Here is a 15,436-nt window from a genome sequence, read left to right on the forward strand (position 1 = left end):
GCTTCCCAAAGTGCTGATATTACAGGTGTGAGCCACCATGTCCAGCCTAGATTCATAATTAATAATGTTATTGGACTGATTCAGAGAAGCAGGTATATAAATTATTTTTTGTTTCTTGTTCTTGTTGTTGAGACAGAGTTTCGCTCTTGTTGCCCAGGCTGCAGTGTGATGGTGCAATCTCTGCTCACCATAACCTTTGCCTCCGGGATTCAAAAGATTCTCCTGCCTCAGCCTCCTGAATAGCTGGGATCACAGGCATGTACCACCACACCTGGCTAATTTTGTATCTTTAGGCTGAGCGCAGTGGTTCATGCCTGTAATCCCAGCACTTTGGGAGGCCGAGGCAGGCAGATCACAAGCTCAGGAGTTCAGGACCAGTCTGGTCAACATAGTGAAACCTCATCTCTACTAAAAATACAAAAAATGAGCCGGTATGGTGGTATGCACCTGTAATCCCAGCTACTTGGGAAGCTGAGGCAGGAGAATTGCATGAACCCGGGAGGCTGAGGATGTAGTGAGCTGAGATCACACCATTGCACTCCAGCCCGGGCAACAGTGTGAGACTCCATCTCAAAAAAAAAAAAAATTTGTATTTTTAGTAAAAACGGGGTTTCTCCATGTTGGTCGGGCTGGCCTCGAATTCCAAATCTCAGGTGATCTGCCCACCTTGGCCTCCCAAAGTGCTGGGATTACAGGCGTGAGCCACTGAACCTGGCCTGGTATATAAATTCTTAACTGGATACATACCATATAAATATATTTATATACCGGCCTGGTATATAAATATCTCCACTGGACAACATGTCATTGTGCCATATAAGCAATTAAGTGGAAAAGGAGGAAAAAATACACAGTATGTCTATATTTAAAACTAAGTAAAAAGGGAGTGTGTGGCAATGTCAGTAGAATTTAACCTTTACTAGATTCTGTTTTCTTCTTTAAAATTTGTAAAAACAATGGATGTATTTTGTCAGCCTGAACTTCCAAGTGTTTTAAGCATCTTTAAGTACATTGTGAAAACAGATTTGGCAACATACAGGTCATCAAACGATCAGAGATACTAGGGATATGCTACATAGATACACTGATCTAAAAGGTCTACTATGTAAAGCTAAAAATCAGTCATTCCACTTTAAAGAACATTTTTTTGTTGTTTTTGAGATGGAGTCTCACTGTCACCCAGACTAGAGTTCAGTGGCACGATCTTGCCTCACTGCAACCTCTGCCTCCCAATTGAAGCAATTCTCCTGCCTCAGCCTCCCAAGAAGGTGAGATTACAGGCACGTGCCACCATGCCCAGCTAACTTTTATATTTTTAATAGAGTTGGGGTTTAACCATGTCGGCCAGGCTGGTCTCAAAATCCTGATCCCAAGTGACCTGCCCCCCTTGACCTCCGAAAGTGCTGGAATTACAGGTGTGAGCCACCGTGCCCGGCCTAAAGGAAATATAAGTGTAAAGGAAAATTTTCTAAATTGAGTAAGAACAATATAGAAGTATACTTGAAACTGGCTGGGCATGGTGGCTCACACCTATAATCCCAGCACTGTGGGAGGCCACAGCAGGCAGATCACCTGAGGTCAGGAGTTCAAGACCAGCCTGGCCAACATGGCAAAACCCTGTCTCTACTACAAATACAAAAATAGGCCAGGTGCGTTGGCTTATGCCTGTAATCCCAGCACTTTGGGAGGCCAAGGTGGGCGGATCACCTGAGGTCGGGAGTTAGAGACCAGTCTGACGAATATGGAGAAACCCCATCTCTACTAAAAATACAAAATTAGCCGGGCATGGTGGCGCATGCCTGTAAACCCAGCTATTCAAGAGGCTGAGGCAGGAAAATTGCTTGAACACAGGAGGCGGAGGTTGTGGTAAGCTGAGATCAGGCCATTGCACTGCAGCCTAGGCAACAAAAGCAAAAGTCCATCTCAAAAAAAAAAAAAATTAGCCAGGTGTGGTGGCACACGCCTGTAATCCCAGCTACTCAGGAGGCTGAGACAGGAAAAGACCTTGAACCCAGGAGGCGGAAGTTGCAGTGAGCCGAGATCAGACCACCGCACTCCAGCCTGGGTGACACAGCAAGACTTCATCTCAAAAAATAAAATAGAAAGTATACTTGAAATTTTAAGTGCTAGAATCAGGACAACTTGCCTATGACTCTCTCTCTCCTCAAGGAAAAAAAAAAAAAACTCTGCCACTTTAATGTTATAAAACTGCATAAAAAATATGAACCACACAGAATCAGTATATTCTTAAGTTGATGGTGACAACTTTAAACTAGTGCTATCTTTTTGGAAAGTACCTGGTGGCACTTTTCAACATCTACTAAAAATGTTCATATAAAAAAAACTCATATTGCTTGATTCAGGAATCTGACTACCAAATACTTATCCTAAGGTTAACAATCCCCCTAAAAGAGAAAAGCCTTCATTCATTAAAATACCTGTGATCATTTTTAATGACAATTAAAACTGTAAGATGATAAAAATTGCTAGTGGAAAACCACTTTGGTTTAATTTTTTAATTCTGTTAAGATAATAAAATTTTAAAACAAAAATACAAACCACAGACAAAATCCTTCAGATCCACATTCAGGATGCTTTGCCCTGCTAGCCATTCAGGGTGTGCACAGCTTACATTCACAGAATGCTGAAAGTTATTATCAACCAGCCATTGAAGCAACCACTTCAAATGGCAGTCACAGAGCAAACTGCTTGTGTTCAGAATCCTGCAGGAAAGAAAAGAGGAAAAGCGTCCTTTGTTTTACTTTTCATTCTAAACGTCTTCAGTATTAAAACCTTACCGCAGGCCAGACACGGTGGCTCATCCTTGTAATTTCAGCACTTTGGAAGGCCAAGGCGGGAGGATCACCTGAGGGCAGGAGTTCGAGAACAGCCTGACCAACGTGGAGAAACCCAGTCTCTATTAAAAATACAAAAATTACCCATGCGTGGTGGTGTATTCCCAACATCCCAGCTACTTGGGAGGCTGAGGCAGGAGAACTGCTTGAAGCCAGGAGGCAGAGACTGCGGTAAGCTGAGATTGCGCCATTGCACTCCAGCCTGGGCAACAAGAGCAAAACTCTGTCTCAAGAAAAAAAAAAAAAAGAGACCTTACCACACATCTATCCATTGTTCTTGCCAAAAACGTTTAACATAAATCTTATCATAAGAAAACAGAGACTGTCAGCTGCAATTCTTTAAATATATCAAATCTCATGAAAGACACTAAAAAAAGGCAGGAACAAGGGGAACAGGGATCTATTTTGAAGATGATCAAAGAGTCATCACAATCAAATGAAATATGTGATTCTTGATTTAAAAAAAAAACATCTACGAAGGACTTTTATTTTAACATTGGGGAAATTTGACTATGGGCTGTGTATTAGTTAATATTATCTTATCAATGTTAATTTCCTCGGGTGTGATAATGGTGATGTCTTCATTAGAAAATGTATTTGTTCTTAAAAAAATGCATGCTGGAAAAAATAACAAAAAAAATGCATGCTGGGATATTTAGGCATGAAGTGTCATCACGGCTGCAACTTTTAAATGGTCAGCAAAAAAAAATTGTGTGTGTGTGTGTGTGTGTACGTGGAGAGAGCAAAAGCTAAAATGAGAGAGGAGGAGGACGGGAAATAGATAACAAATTTAGCAAGTTAACAATTGGTGAATCTAGATAAAGGGTATATGGTATTAACTGTACCCTCTTTTAAATTTTTTGGGTTTAAATGTTTTCCCATAAAACTATGGAGAAACACTTACTACATATATTGGAGCATTGAGAGATCTTTGTTGTAGACAGCATATAATTATTCTCAAATAATTGCATCAAGACTAAAAACACTTCAGCACTAGGCTGAGCATGGGGGCTCATACCTGTAATCCCAGCACTTTGGGAGGCTGAGGTGGGCGGATTACCTGAGGTCAGGAGTTTGAGACCAGCCTGGCCAACATGGTAAAGCCTCATCTTTACTAAAAATAGAAAAATTAGCTGGGTGTAGTGGCAGGTCCCTGTAATCCCAGCTACTCGGGAGGCCGAGGCGGGAGAAACACTTGAACCCAGGAGGCAGAGGCTGCAGTGAGCCAAGATCACAACAACACTGTACTCCAGCCTGGGCGACAAGAGTTAGACTCTGTCTTAAAAAAAAAAAAAAACTTCAGCACTATGACAATGTGTAATGCAGTCTAAACTTAAGAACACTGAAAAAGTATCTGTGGTTTATAAGCCTATAGAACATATCTGAAAAATCAGTATTTTCTCTCAATGACCCTTTAAATGTCCCATCCACTTAGGAGGGAAAGTAAATGATTTTGAGAACTTTCTTTATGTACATGATCAAATCCTCATCAAGTTTTAATGTTCGGCATAAAGTATCTAAGATCTGATTCCACAAAAGTTTCAATTTCTAAAAATGAGAAAATTGACTTATACTGTTCGATTGTTCAAAGTTGACTTATATTGTTACTGAACAAAAGGAGGCACTGGCAAAGATTATTATGCTTTTATAATGCTTTAACAAGTTTCATTGAGTAATTTTTTCCTAACAGTTGGTTTGAACAAACTGCTATTGCAGGAACTTTAATGCAACTGTGTTTTGAGACAGGAATTTGCTGTGTTGCCGAGACTGGTCTCCCTGGACTCAGAAAATCCTCTCACCTGAGCCTCCTGAGTATCTGGGATTACAAGTATGAGCTACCATGCCTGGCTCTAATGCAACTTTTTCACTGAGAATTGTTGGTTGCTTCTGATTACTTTTTTTTTTTTTTTTTTTGAGACGGAGTCTCGCTCTGTCTCCCAGGCTGGGGTACAGTGGCTTGATCTCTCCTCACGGCAACTCCACCTCCTGGGTTCAAGTGATTCTCCTGCCTCAGCCTCCCAAGTAGCTGGGACTATAGATGCGTGCCACCACGTCTGGGTAATTTTTCGTATTTTCAGAAGAGATGGGGTTACACCGTGTTAGCCAGGGTTGTCTCCTTCTCCTGACCTCCTGATCCACCCACCTCGGCCTCCCAAAGTGCTGGGATTACAGGTGTGAGCCAACATACCTGGCTGCTTTTGGTTACTTTAAAAGTCCTATTTGTAATACTTTTTGGGTCAACATTTATTAAAATCTCCTTTGTACTTTTTGATATTCCCAATAGGGCTTTGCATCAATAATAGGAGCTGTATGAAAAAGCTGCATATAAATTTTAAAATATTTTCCATTAAAATTATATAATTACAGTAGAAAATAGAAAGTACCATTAAACCAAGAGGGAGAGAAAGCCCTCCAAATCCTCGCTACTCAAAGACAACCACTAGTAATATTTTGGTATAATCTATCCACATACTTCTTGAGAGAACACCATATACTGTGTTAAGTATTTGTGGTCAGGGTTGGTTAGTACGTCAAGAATAGAAAGAAGTAAAAGAAATAGAAGTATTGTAGCTACTGTGAATTAAGTGTTGTCTGTGGCCAGACATTGTGTTAAACATTTTTTTTTTTTTTTTTTGAGATGGAGTCTCACTCTGTCACCCAGGCCAGAGTACAGTGGCAGCACAATCTCGGCTCACTGCAGCCTCAGCCCCCCAGGTTCAAGCAATTCTCATGCTTCAGTCTCCCAAGTAGCTGGGATTATAGGCATGTACCACCAGCTAATTTTTGCATTTTTAATAGAGACAGGGTTTCCCCATGTTGGCCAGGCTGGTCTCAAACTCTTGACCTCAAGTAATCCACCTGCCTTGGCCTCCCAAAGTGCTAGGGTTACAGGCATAAGCCACTGCGCCTGGCCTAAATACTTTATTTTAAAATTTTTTTTAAGGTAGGCATTTTCTTTTTGAAACCGAGTCTCACTCTGTCACCCAGGCTGGAGTGCAGTGGCACGATCTCGGCTCACCACAACCTCCCAGGTTCAAGTGATTCTCCTACCTCAGCCTCGTGAGTAGCTGGGACTACAGGCACACACCACCATGCCTGGCTAATTTTTGTATTTTTAGTAGAGATGGGGTTTCTCCATATTGGCCAGGCTGGTCTCAAACTCCTGACTTTGTGATCCATCTGCCCCAGCCTCCCAAAGTGCTGGGATTACAGGTGTGAGCCACCACGCCCAGTTGAGCTAGGTATTTTCTTTTTTGAGACAGAGTCTCACACTTTCACCTAGGCTGGAGTGCAGTGATGCAATCTTGGCTCACTGCAACCTCCACCTCCTGGGTTCAAGCGATTCTCCTGACTCAGCCTCCCAAGTAGCTGGGACTACAGGCGCCTGCCACTACATCCAGCTAATTTTTGTATTTTTAATAGAGATGGGGTTTCACCATGTTGGCCAGATTGATCTCGAACCCCTAACCTTGTGATCCACCTACCTCGGCCTCCCAAAGTGCTGGGTTTACAGGTGTGAACCCCCATGCCCGGCCAGTGAGGTAGGCATTCATTTTCAATTCCATTTTCTATAAATGGAAACTGAGATTTTTTTTTTGTCTTTCCAAAGAAGAAACTGAGATTTTAAAGGCATTCAGTATCATGTCTAAAATAAATAGTAGAGTTAGGATATGAGCCCAAGTCTTATGAGTCCAGCTTATATTACACCTAAGAAAACATGAATTGGATGAGGTCACTCTTCTTTTCAAAAGACAGAAAAATTAACTGGGCGTGGTGCTGGGTGCCAGTAATCCCAGCTACTCTAGGAGGCTGAGGCAGGAGAACTGCTTAAACTCAGGAGGCTGAGGTTGCAGTGAGCCGAGATCGTGCCACTGCACTCCAGCCTGGGTGACAGAGGGAGACTCTATCTCAAAAAAAAAAAAAAAGACTTTTCTTTTGCCCTGATGTGTAATTTATGGAGGCTGAAGAGACAGCTCGGGGCTGTTTGGATATCTCCAAAGCCCATCTGAGTGTAGATAAAATGCTTAGTCTATTTCCAATTATTCTTTTTCCTTTTCAACCTCAAGTCATTACGTTTGGGAGTACCTGAGTCCCCCTGAGAGATCCCAAGGCAGGGTAGGGGGCCTAAAGTCCAAGTGACTAAGAGTCCAGAGTGGGAAGGAAAAAGTCTAGCAGTGGGTGGACAGATGGATGGAGGATGTAAGGATTTGAAGGGAGTCATATCAAAGGGCTCAAGGGAACCAGAGGGAACATTAAAAGTGGTAAGAGGAGGAAAAAGGAGCAGTAGCAATGGGAAGAAAGAGAGCTTACAGGATCCAGTCTGGGGAGATGTTAAGTATCCCAAAGAGGCCAATAAAGGTCCAACGAGGAGAAGATGGACAGAACAAGTGGTGGAGCAATATAGTCAGCAGGGGTTCAAAAAGAGGGGATTCAGATGCCAGAGAAGTTGTTATGGGAGAAGGATCCATTAGAGAACAGAGTAGCCTCACAGAGTTCCAAGGACTTTTAGTCCAGGGAATCAGGAAATAAACCCCACTCCAGAAAGAGAGCCAGGAAGAAGCCTTCAAGCCCAGGAGGTCTTTCAAAAGAAGTCTGGCCTCTACCCCAACTTCAGAGAATATATTCACAATCGAGAATCGAAATCTTTCCTTACCAGCTTCAACGGATGTTTGTCCGGAGCAATGGTTCATTAGTCTGACTCACCATTGGATCCCCGATCTATCAGTCAGGAGTGAAGACAAAGGCTTCAAAGGCGCACACTTGGAGTCCTGGGTGAGAGGTCTGGGGGTCCAATGATGAATCTGATCCTATCGGAGTCACAGCACCACAGCTGTTAAATAAAAAATTACTCAGTGATTCCTGTTAAAGCATGGTAAGGTAGACTTTATTCAGGATCATCTCAATAGATACAGGGACCATGGTAAAGTGATATTGCAGCTGGGGAGAGAGACTGGGCTCAACTCAGTGAGGGAGAGACAGTAGGGAAACAGCATGGGCAGGTATAGTCAAGGAGCAAGGTGGGTTTGCTTTCATCAGTGGATGTGAAATTACTAAGAAATAACATCCAGAGTACTGGGGCTCTGGCTAAACCCTAACAGGATTCTTGATGAAGACAGGCCAGGGTGATCAGACCTCACCTGGGAATGATCTACAATGAGGAAGGGTTCTTGCTAAAGTGGTTTTACAGGGTTTGTGCTAAAACTGGATTTTACACAGTTAGGTCTAGGAGGTTTAAGGGCTTGCCTAAAGTTTGGTTACACGCAGAATCTTTGTCACAACTCCCAAATTACTAAATGACTCTCTGAAGATTGAAACTACAATATTTGCTTTTACCTACTGTTTAAATTTTATGTTAAGCTGAGTTCTCGTAACAACAGTTAAAACTTTCTTGCTGGCCCTCAGGTTATCACTGGCAAAAAAAAAAAAAAGGCGGAGGGGGGGTATACTGATTTATAGCAAGTTACAACTTATAATTAAACTAAGCCTAGGAGAAATAACTCAAAATATCTCAACAGATCAAAAAGTCCACTTTAAAAATCTGGCAGAAAATAACTAATGATGATTTTCATAACATTTTAATTTTTATTGTTAATATTATTCAACTTCTACTCTGTGCCAAGATCTGTGCTGAGCATTTTCTCAAAACCTTCCAGTTTCCAAGTGCATTTAAGAAAGCAAAAATCCTAATTCCTAATGGTTTATTATAATCTGCCTCTTAACTCTCTCTTTAAAAAAAAAAAAAAGAATATAATTTTATTGTTGGACCTATTAGAACTGTAAATTCCATATGCTTTTCAATAACAACAAAAAAGGTGTCCAGTGCAGTGGCTCACACCTGTAATCCCAGCACTTTGGGAGGCTAAGGCGTGTGGATCACCTGAGGTCAGGAGTTCGAGACCAGCCTGGCCAACATGGTGAAACCCCGTCTCTACTAAAAATACAAAAATCAGCTGGGCGTGGTGGTGGGTGCCTGTAATCCCAGCTACTGGGGAGGCTGAGACAAGAGAATCACTTGAACCTGGGAGGCAGTGGTTGCAGTGAGCCAAGATGGCACCACTGCACTCCAGCCCGGGTGACAGAGCGAGACTCAGTCTCAAAAATAAAAAAAGGTAAGTTAGAACAAAGCAGTTTGGGATAAAAAAAAACTCTTGATAATAAATTGATTTCTATGGAACAAAGAGAACAACTAATGAGAAATAATACGATTAATATCAAAAAAGTTATAGCTATTTAATTACTCTACTCTGTTTAACTCTCTCATCTCATTTTACTTGCTCTTCCTTGCGCCTGGGAAGCCATTCACTCAGTGTTCACATGGTGTGCCATTTCATTAAGGTCCTGGTTCAAATGCTGTATCTTCAGAAGACTTTCCCCTCACTACTTTATCTAAAATAGCAATTCCTATCACTCTCCATACCTTTAACCTAGTTTTATTTTTCTTTAGAATGCGTTACCTGATGAGATATTATGTATCTACTGGTCTACTATTTATCTTCCTCACTAGTATTGCAATATGCTATGAGTACAGAGACTCTCTTGTTCACTACTGTTTTCAGCATCCAAAAGAGTACCCAACATAGCAGATGATAAATAAATATTTGAGTAAACAAGTTATCTCATTTTATCTTCACATAACCCTGAGGGAGGTGCTATTCCCATTCTGGGAACAGAAACTGAGTCTTAGGCTAAACAATTTGTCAGTATCACACAGTTGCAAGGAATGGAGTAAGGATTTGAACCCTAGGCAGTTTGAAAACTCACACATTTCCGGTGCATCTCAAATTATCCATGGTAAGGACCAGTCTTTTAAATTTCCAACCCACTACAGACCAATACTTTTATAAACTACAACAAAGTGTCACAGTAATGTCAAATTGTTCTAAAAGTTTCTTAATGCTTATTCTGCATTTCTGTCCTTATCTTGTCATCAACCAATTCTGTTCCACAGAGTATCCTTTGAGAAGCTTCCCAGGCAAAGCAAAATAATTTCTATAGTCTAGTGGTTCTTAACCCTAACTGCATATCTGAATCAATAGAGTTTAAAAGTAATACCAGGGCAGGCGCAGTGGCTCATGCCTATAATCCCAGCACTTTGGGAGGCTGAGGCAGGCAGATCACCTAAGGTCAGACATTTAAGACCAGCCTGGCCAACAAGGCGAAACCTGTCTCTACTAAAAAATACAAAAATTAACCAGGCATGGTGGCAGGCGCCCGTAATCCCAGCTATTGGGGAGGCTGAGGCAGGAGAATTGCTTGAACCTAGGAGACAAAGGTTGCAGTAAGCCGAGATCATGCTACTGCACTCCAGCCTGGGAGATAGAGCAAGACTCTATCTCCAAAAATAAAAAATAAAAAATAATACATACCAATGGCCAGCTAACCCCAATTGCTAAACCAGTAACAGCAATTTTTTTTTTGAGACGGGGTCTCACTCTGTTGCCCAAGCTGGAGTACAATGGTGCGCTTTCAGCTCACCGCAACCTCTGCCTCCCAGGTTCAAGCAATTCTCCAGCCTCAGCCTCCCAAGTAGCTAGGATTACAGGTGCGCACCACCATGCCCAGCTTATTTTTGTATTTTTAAGTAGAGATGGGGTTTCACCACATTGGTCAGGCTGGTCTGAAACCCCTGACCTCGTGATCAGCCCGCCTCAGCCTCCCAAAGTGCTGGGATTACAAGCGTGAGCCACCATGCCCAGCTGTAACAGCAATTTTAAAACTCATGAATGAAAAAGGGTATAAAATGATACATACACACACATTTGTCTATTTTGACATTTTAGTACTTTGAATAGGTTAGAGACATCTTCTCTGACAATCATACTGTTAAATCACCTAATACCTTTATTGTAACCCACACAAGGTGTTAAGAACTGGTAAAATGCTTCTGATAATCCAAAAAGGAACAGTAGGGTATACATAAAGCACAAGGAGCAGTGCTAAGGTCTCCTAATTATAAGCATTGGTAGAACAGGCAAAACAGAAGGTCTTGGTGCCAAACATTCTGAGCTTTTCAATGTTGGATATTTTAAAATTACCTCTAGCCACTAAAATAACTGAGTATTAATACTTTCTTTTTTCCTGCCTGAACTGTGGTGCTTTTGGAAATAACTTGGGTAACTCCCATCACACCTTCAACACAACCAGCAGGAACGCTGATCCAATTGGTGATTTAAAAAAGACAAGTTACTTACAGTTCTTTCAAATGAGTCTGAGAAAAAGCATTTTCTTGGATAGACATTATAGCATTATTGTTCAAATCTCTGAAATAAAGAGAAATGAAACATTATTAGTCACCATTTCTCCAGTCAAGTTACATAAACACTTTACATGATCATGGAAACCTCTGCTAATAGCAAAGATTTTTATAGAGTAAGAAAAATATATGCAAAATACTTACAGATGCTCCAGGGATTCAAGACCAATGAATGCTTTCTTTGTAATTGACTTAATCTGGTTTCCTTGTAAGATTCTGAAATACAAACAGATCTTTCTAAGAAAACTCTCCACTAAACAAAATTAAATTCATTAAACATTTAGTTATAAAAAGTGAAAATAAGCTTAATGTGCTTTTTTGTATATTTAACAGCTTTACTGGGGTACAAGTGATATACAAAAAATTACACATATTTAATGTGTACAATTTGATGAGAACATGCATTTTTTTAGAAAGTTATAAAATTTAACTATTAATCAATGCAAAACATAGCATAAAGTCATCTATTAAGATGTTAGAGCTCAACGAGGTACCTATGAACAACTATCCTGACCACTGATAAACTGATAATTTTCAGATGCTAAATTTGATTATATCCCTCATGTCTTCCTTCTTAGCAAAAGATTGTCAGAACAAAGAAATTAAGATAAGTGTGAACCTTTGGAGAAATTCTTCTCATGGGAGAAGAACTAAAATCTTATGTAAGAGAATTCTCTACTTCTGCTAGATAAATTACTCATAAATCTAATACAATTAAACAAATTACAAATTAAACAGATTACTGGCCAGGTGCAGTGACTCACACCTGTAATCCCAGCACTTTGGGAGGCCAAGGCAGGCAGATTACAGGGCAGGAGTTTGAGACCAGCCTGACCAACATGGTGAAAGCCCGTCTCTACTAAAAATACAAAAATCAGCCTGGTGTGGTGCCATGTGCCTGTAATCCCAGCTACTCAGGAGGCTGAGGCAGGAGAATCTCTTGAACCCAGGAGACAGAGGTTGCAGTACCACTGAGAGTGCTCCACTGCATTCCAGACTGGTCAACAGAGCAAGACTCCATCTCAAAAATAAAACAAAACAAAACAAAAACATACACTACCAAGAGATTATTCTACTTTCTCAATGCATTCCTATTACTTGAATAGAAATTCTACTTCCATAAATAATTTCTCTTTAAGTGTCCACAGGAATGCTTTTTCAACAAAAATTTCCCCAACAACAACAAAAAACACAAAAACAAAAAAACTAGCTGGGCATGGTGGCTCATGCCTATAATCCCAGCACTTGGGGAGGCCAAAGTGGGAAGATCACTTAAGCCCAGGAAACACCAGCCTGGGCAATATAGTGAGACTCTGTCTCTACAAAAAAAAATTTTTTTTTAATTAGCTGGGCATGGTGATATACACTTTTAGTCCTAGCTTCTTAGGAGGCCAAGGCAGGCAGGAGATCACTTGAGCCCAGGAAGTGAGGCTGTTGTGAGCTGTGACCACAGTACTCCAGCCTAGGTGACAGAGCAAGACCCTGTCTCAAAAAAAAAAAAAAAAACCCAGCCAAGTGTGGTGGCACAATCCTGTAATCCCAGCACTTTGCAAGGCCAAGGCAGGCAGATCATGAGGTCAGGAGTTCAAGACCAGCCTGTACAACATGGTGAAACCCCGCCTCTACTAAAAATACAAAAATTAGCTGGGCATAGTGGCACATGCGTGTAATCCCAGTTACTTGGGAGGCTGAGGCAGGAGAATTGCTTGAACCGGGACCTGGGAGGTGGAGGTTGCAGTGAGCCGAGATCTTGCCATTGCACTCCAGCATGGGATGCAGAGTGAGACTCTGTCTCAAAAAAACAAACAAAAAAACCCCCACAAAGCTCCCAGAGTATCAGAAAGCTCAAACTTTCTAGTCATATCAAATAAACATAATTCAATCATGTTTACAGCTGGTTCTTGAAAATATACCTTTGTAGACACACACAAATATTATAAATACATACAATTTAGTGAGACTTGTGAGTCCAGCAAAAGCTTCACTAGCATCTTCTATAGCCCACGAAATTTCATTGTTTCTTAAGTCTCTACAGAAATGTCAGAGAAAGACAGGTTATGTTAGTCAACACAACCATTGGAACATTGAGTAGCATCCTGGCATGATGATGTCAAGGTGCACATGCTAATTCTGATCCTTACTTTAACAGTTATTTATGATGAAGGCTCAACTCTGCTTCTTAAGGAGTATCTGTAATAAACATCTAAGAACTGATTCTTTTTTTTTTTGAGACAGAGTTTCGCTATTGTTAACCAGGCTGGAGTACAACGGCGAAATCTTGGCCCACTGCAATCTCAGCCTTGAGAGTTCAAGCAATTCTCCTGCCTCAATCTCCTGTGATTACAGGCAGATGCCACGATGCCCAGTTAATTTTTGTATTTTTAGCAGAGACGGGGTTTCACCATGTTGGTCAGGCTGGTTTCGAACTCCTGACCTCAGGCAATCCGCCTGCCTCAGCCTCCCAAAGTGCTGGGATTACAGGCATGAGCCACCACACCTGGCCAAGAACTGATTCTTATAAGCTAAGAATTAAGCTGGCCTTGATAAAGCAACCTGCTAAAAGTATTACTCTTCAAGCTAACAGCCCCTCATTATGTTAGCATATTAAAAATTATAGGGTGCAGTGGCCCATGCCTATGGTCCTGGCACTTTGGAAGGCCGAGGCAGGTGGATCACAAGGTCGGGAGTTCAAGAGCAGCCCGGCCAATATGGTGAAACCCTTTCTCTACTAAAAATACAAAAAATTAGCCAGGCATGGTGGCGCACACCTGTGATCCCAGCTGCTCTGGAGGCTGAGGCAGGAGAATTGCTTGCACCCAGGAGACGGAGGTTGCAGTAAGCAGTGATCACACCATTGCACTCCTGCCTGGGTGACAGAGCAAGACTCCATCTCAAAAAAAAAAAAAAAAAGTTACAGACAGGGTCCTGAAAAGAGCAGGAGGCTTTCAAGATGCAGGGTATATGGCTCATAAATCTGATATCAGACTAATGGGATTTCTGGGTGCCCCAAACCTTCCCCTGGGACCTTAAACTTACAATGGCTGACAAAAAGTAGTATCAATACAGAGCTTCACTCTCAAGAGCAATTAAAGATGCCCCATGGGAAGCAAAAATGATATACTCATGTGTTAGAGTGTTACCAGATTTTCTCTAAAAGGAAAAGTATGGATCTTCTAAAATTCACTGTTCCATTCTCAGAGGAAATGTAATTGTTCCACATCATGTTCCGATAGAAGAATTATTTCCATAGAATTAAAAATATTTAATCACTTTTGCTTCCTTAAGTCATCTCATAATAAAATAAAGCACAAAGCTTTCTACTTTATAAGGCACATGTTGAGTTGTGTGATCAGCAGTAAAGAGGAGATCCCTCTTTTCATTAGGTATCTTTAAGCAAAAAGCTAAATAAAGCTCATTTTATTCTGTTAAGGAATAAATAATGAAAGAATCAATGGCTCAACTCTTCATGACTTTCCCCCTCCTCCATAGCACAGCATAAATAGAAAACATTCAACAAATTAAGAACTATATCTACCCTGGCAAGAGGCTAAAGCCAGAATTTCCCAGATTTGATCCTAACTCTGCCTTAACAATCTCTGTGGCATTACTCAATCATTTACTTCTGCTATTACTTTCCTAAACTTTAATTCTAAAAGTAAAAATCAGTGGTATACTCAAATAACCTGTTTGCCATCCCTTCAATTGCCAAAAGGCTGCAGCTGCATCTAAGTTTCTGCGTTTGCATTGATCTAGTTTCGCTTCTGATAACATAAGAAAAAATACAATTGCTTTAAATTTTTCAAGGCCAAATCTAAAGGAAGTTAAAAAAAAAAAAAGTCAAATACACACCTGTGCATGTAAATAACCTTCACAAAATTATCATGCTTTCCCTCTCATTGATGGTTGGTCTCCAAGTTGGGAACCTGCCTCTTCTCTGAATCATTTCAACTTGAAACCTAATGAACACCAAGTCCCCTGTTCAGGAAACTTAAGAATCTACACATTCTACTAATTTTGTTTTATTCTGCTCTGTGTTTGAGATTACTATATTTCATTAAAATATCTCTTCATTTAATAAAATATTCCAAAATTAGATATATATATGTATATAGAGTTCATAAAAACACATTCTTATATTCTGTAAATTGAATAACTTACAGAACCACGGAAATTTACAGTTGAAATTGCCTTTAGCAACCATCTAATTCTATATCCTTCCTTCACTGTATGAAAGATTAAAAAAAGGCCGGGCGTAGTGACTCACGCCTGCAATCCAAGCACTTGGGAGGCCAAGGCGGGAGGATCACCTAAGGTCGGGAGTTCAAGA

General features: G+C 40.8%; 1 protein-coding gene across 3 annotated transcripts in view; it reads right to left on the reverse strand.

Moving 5' to 3' along the window:
• LRIG2 (leucine rich repeats and immunoglobulin like domains 2) overlaps positions 1-15,436 on the reverse strand; it is a 183,319-nt gene that overhangs the window by 19,091 nt on the left and 148,792 nt on the right. For all 3 annotated transcript variants that reach the window (XM_064372699.1, XM_012466608.2, XM_064372698.1), the window contains exons 9-12: positions 13,058-13,138; positions 11,254-11,325; positions 11,048-11,116; positions 2,560-2,723 (exon numbers count right to left, since the gene is read on the reverse strand). In XM_064372699.1, coding sequence (XP_064228769.1) covers positions 2,560-2,723; positions 11,048-11,116; positions 11,254-11,325; positions 13,058-13,138 — 386 coding nt within the window. The remainder of the gene's footprint in view (positions 1-2,559; positions 2,724-11,047; positions 11,117-11,253; positions 11,326-13,057; positions 13,139-15,436) is intronic.

The sequence above is a fragment of the Aotus nancymaae genome, unplaced genomic scaffold (assembly GCF_030222135.1).
Source record: "Aotus nancymaae isolate 86718 unplaced genomic scaffold, 86718_ANA_hifiasm-v0.15.2.pri h1tg000007l, whole genome shotgun sequence".
Lineage (NCBI taxonomy): Eukaryota > Metazoa > Chordata > Mammalia > Primates > Aotidae > Aotus > Aotus nancymaae.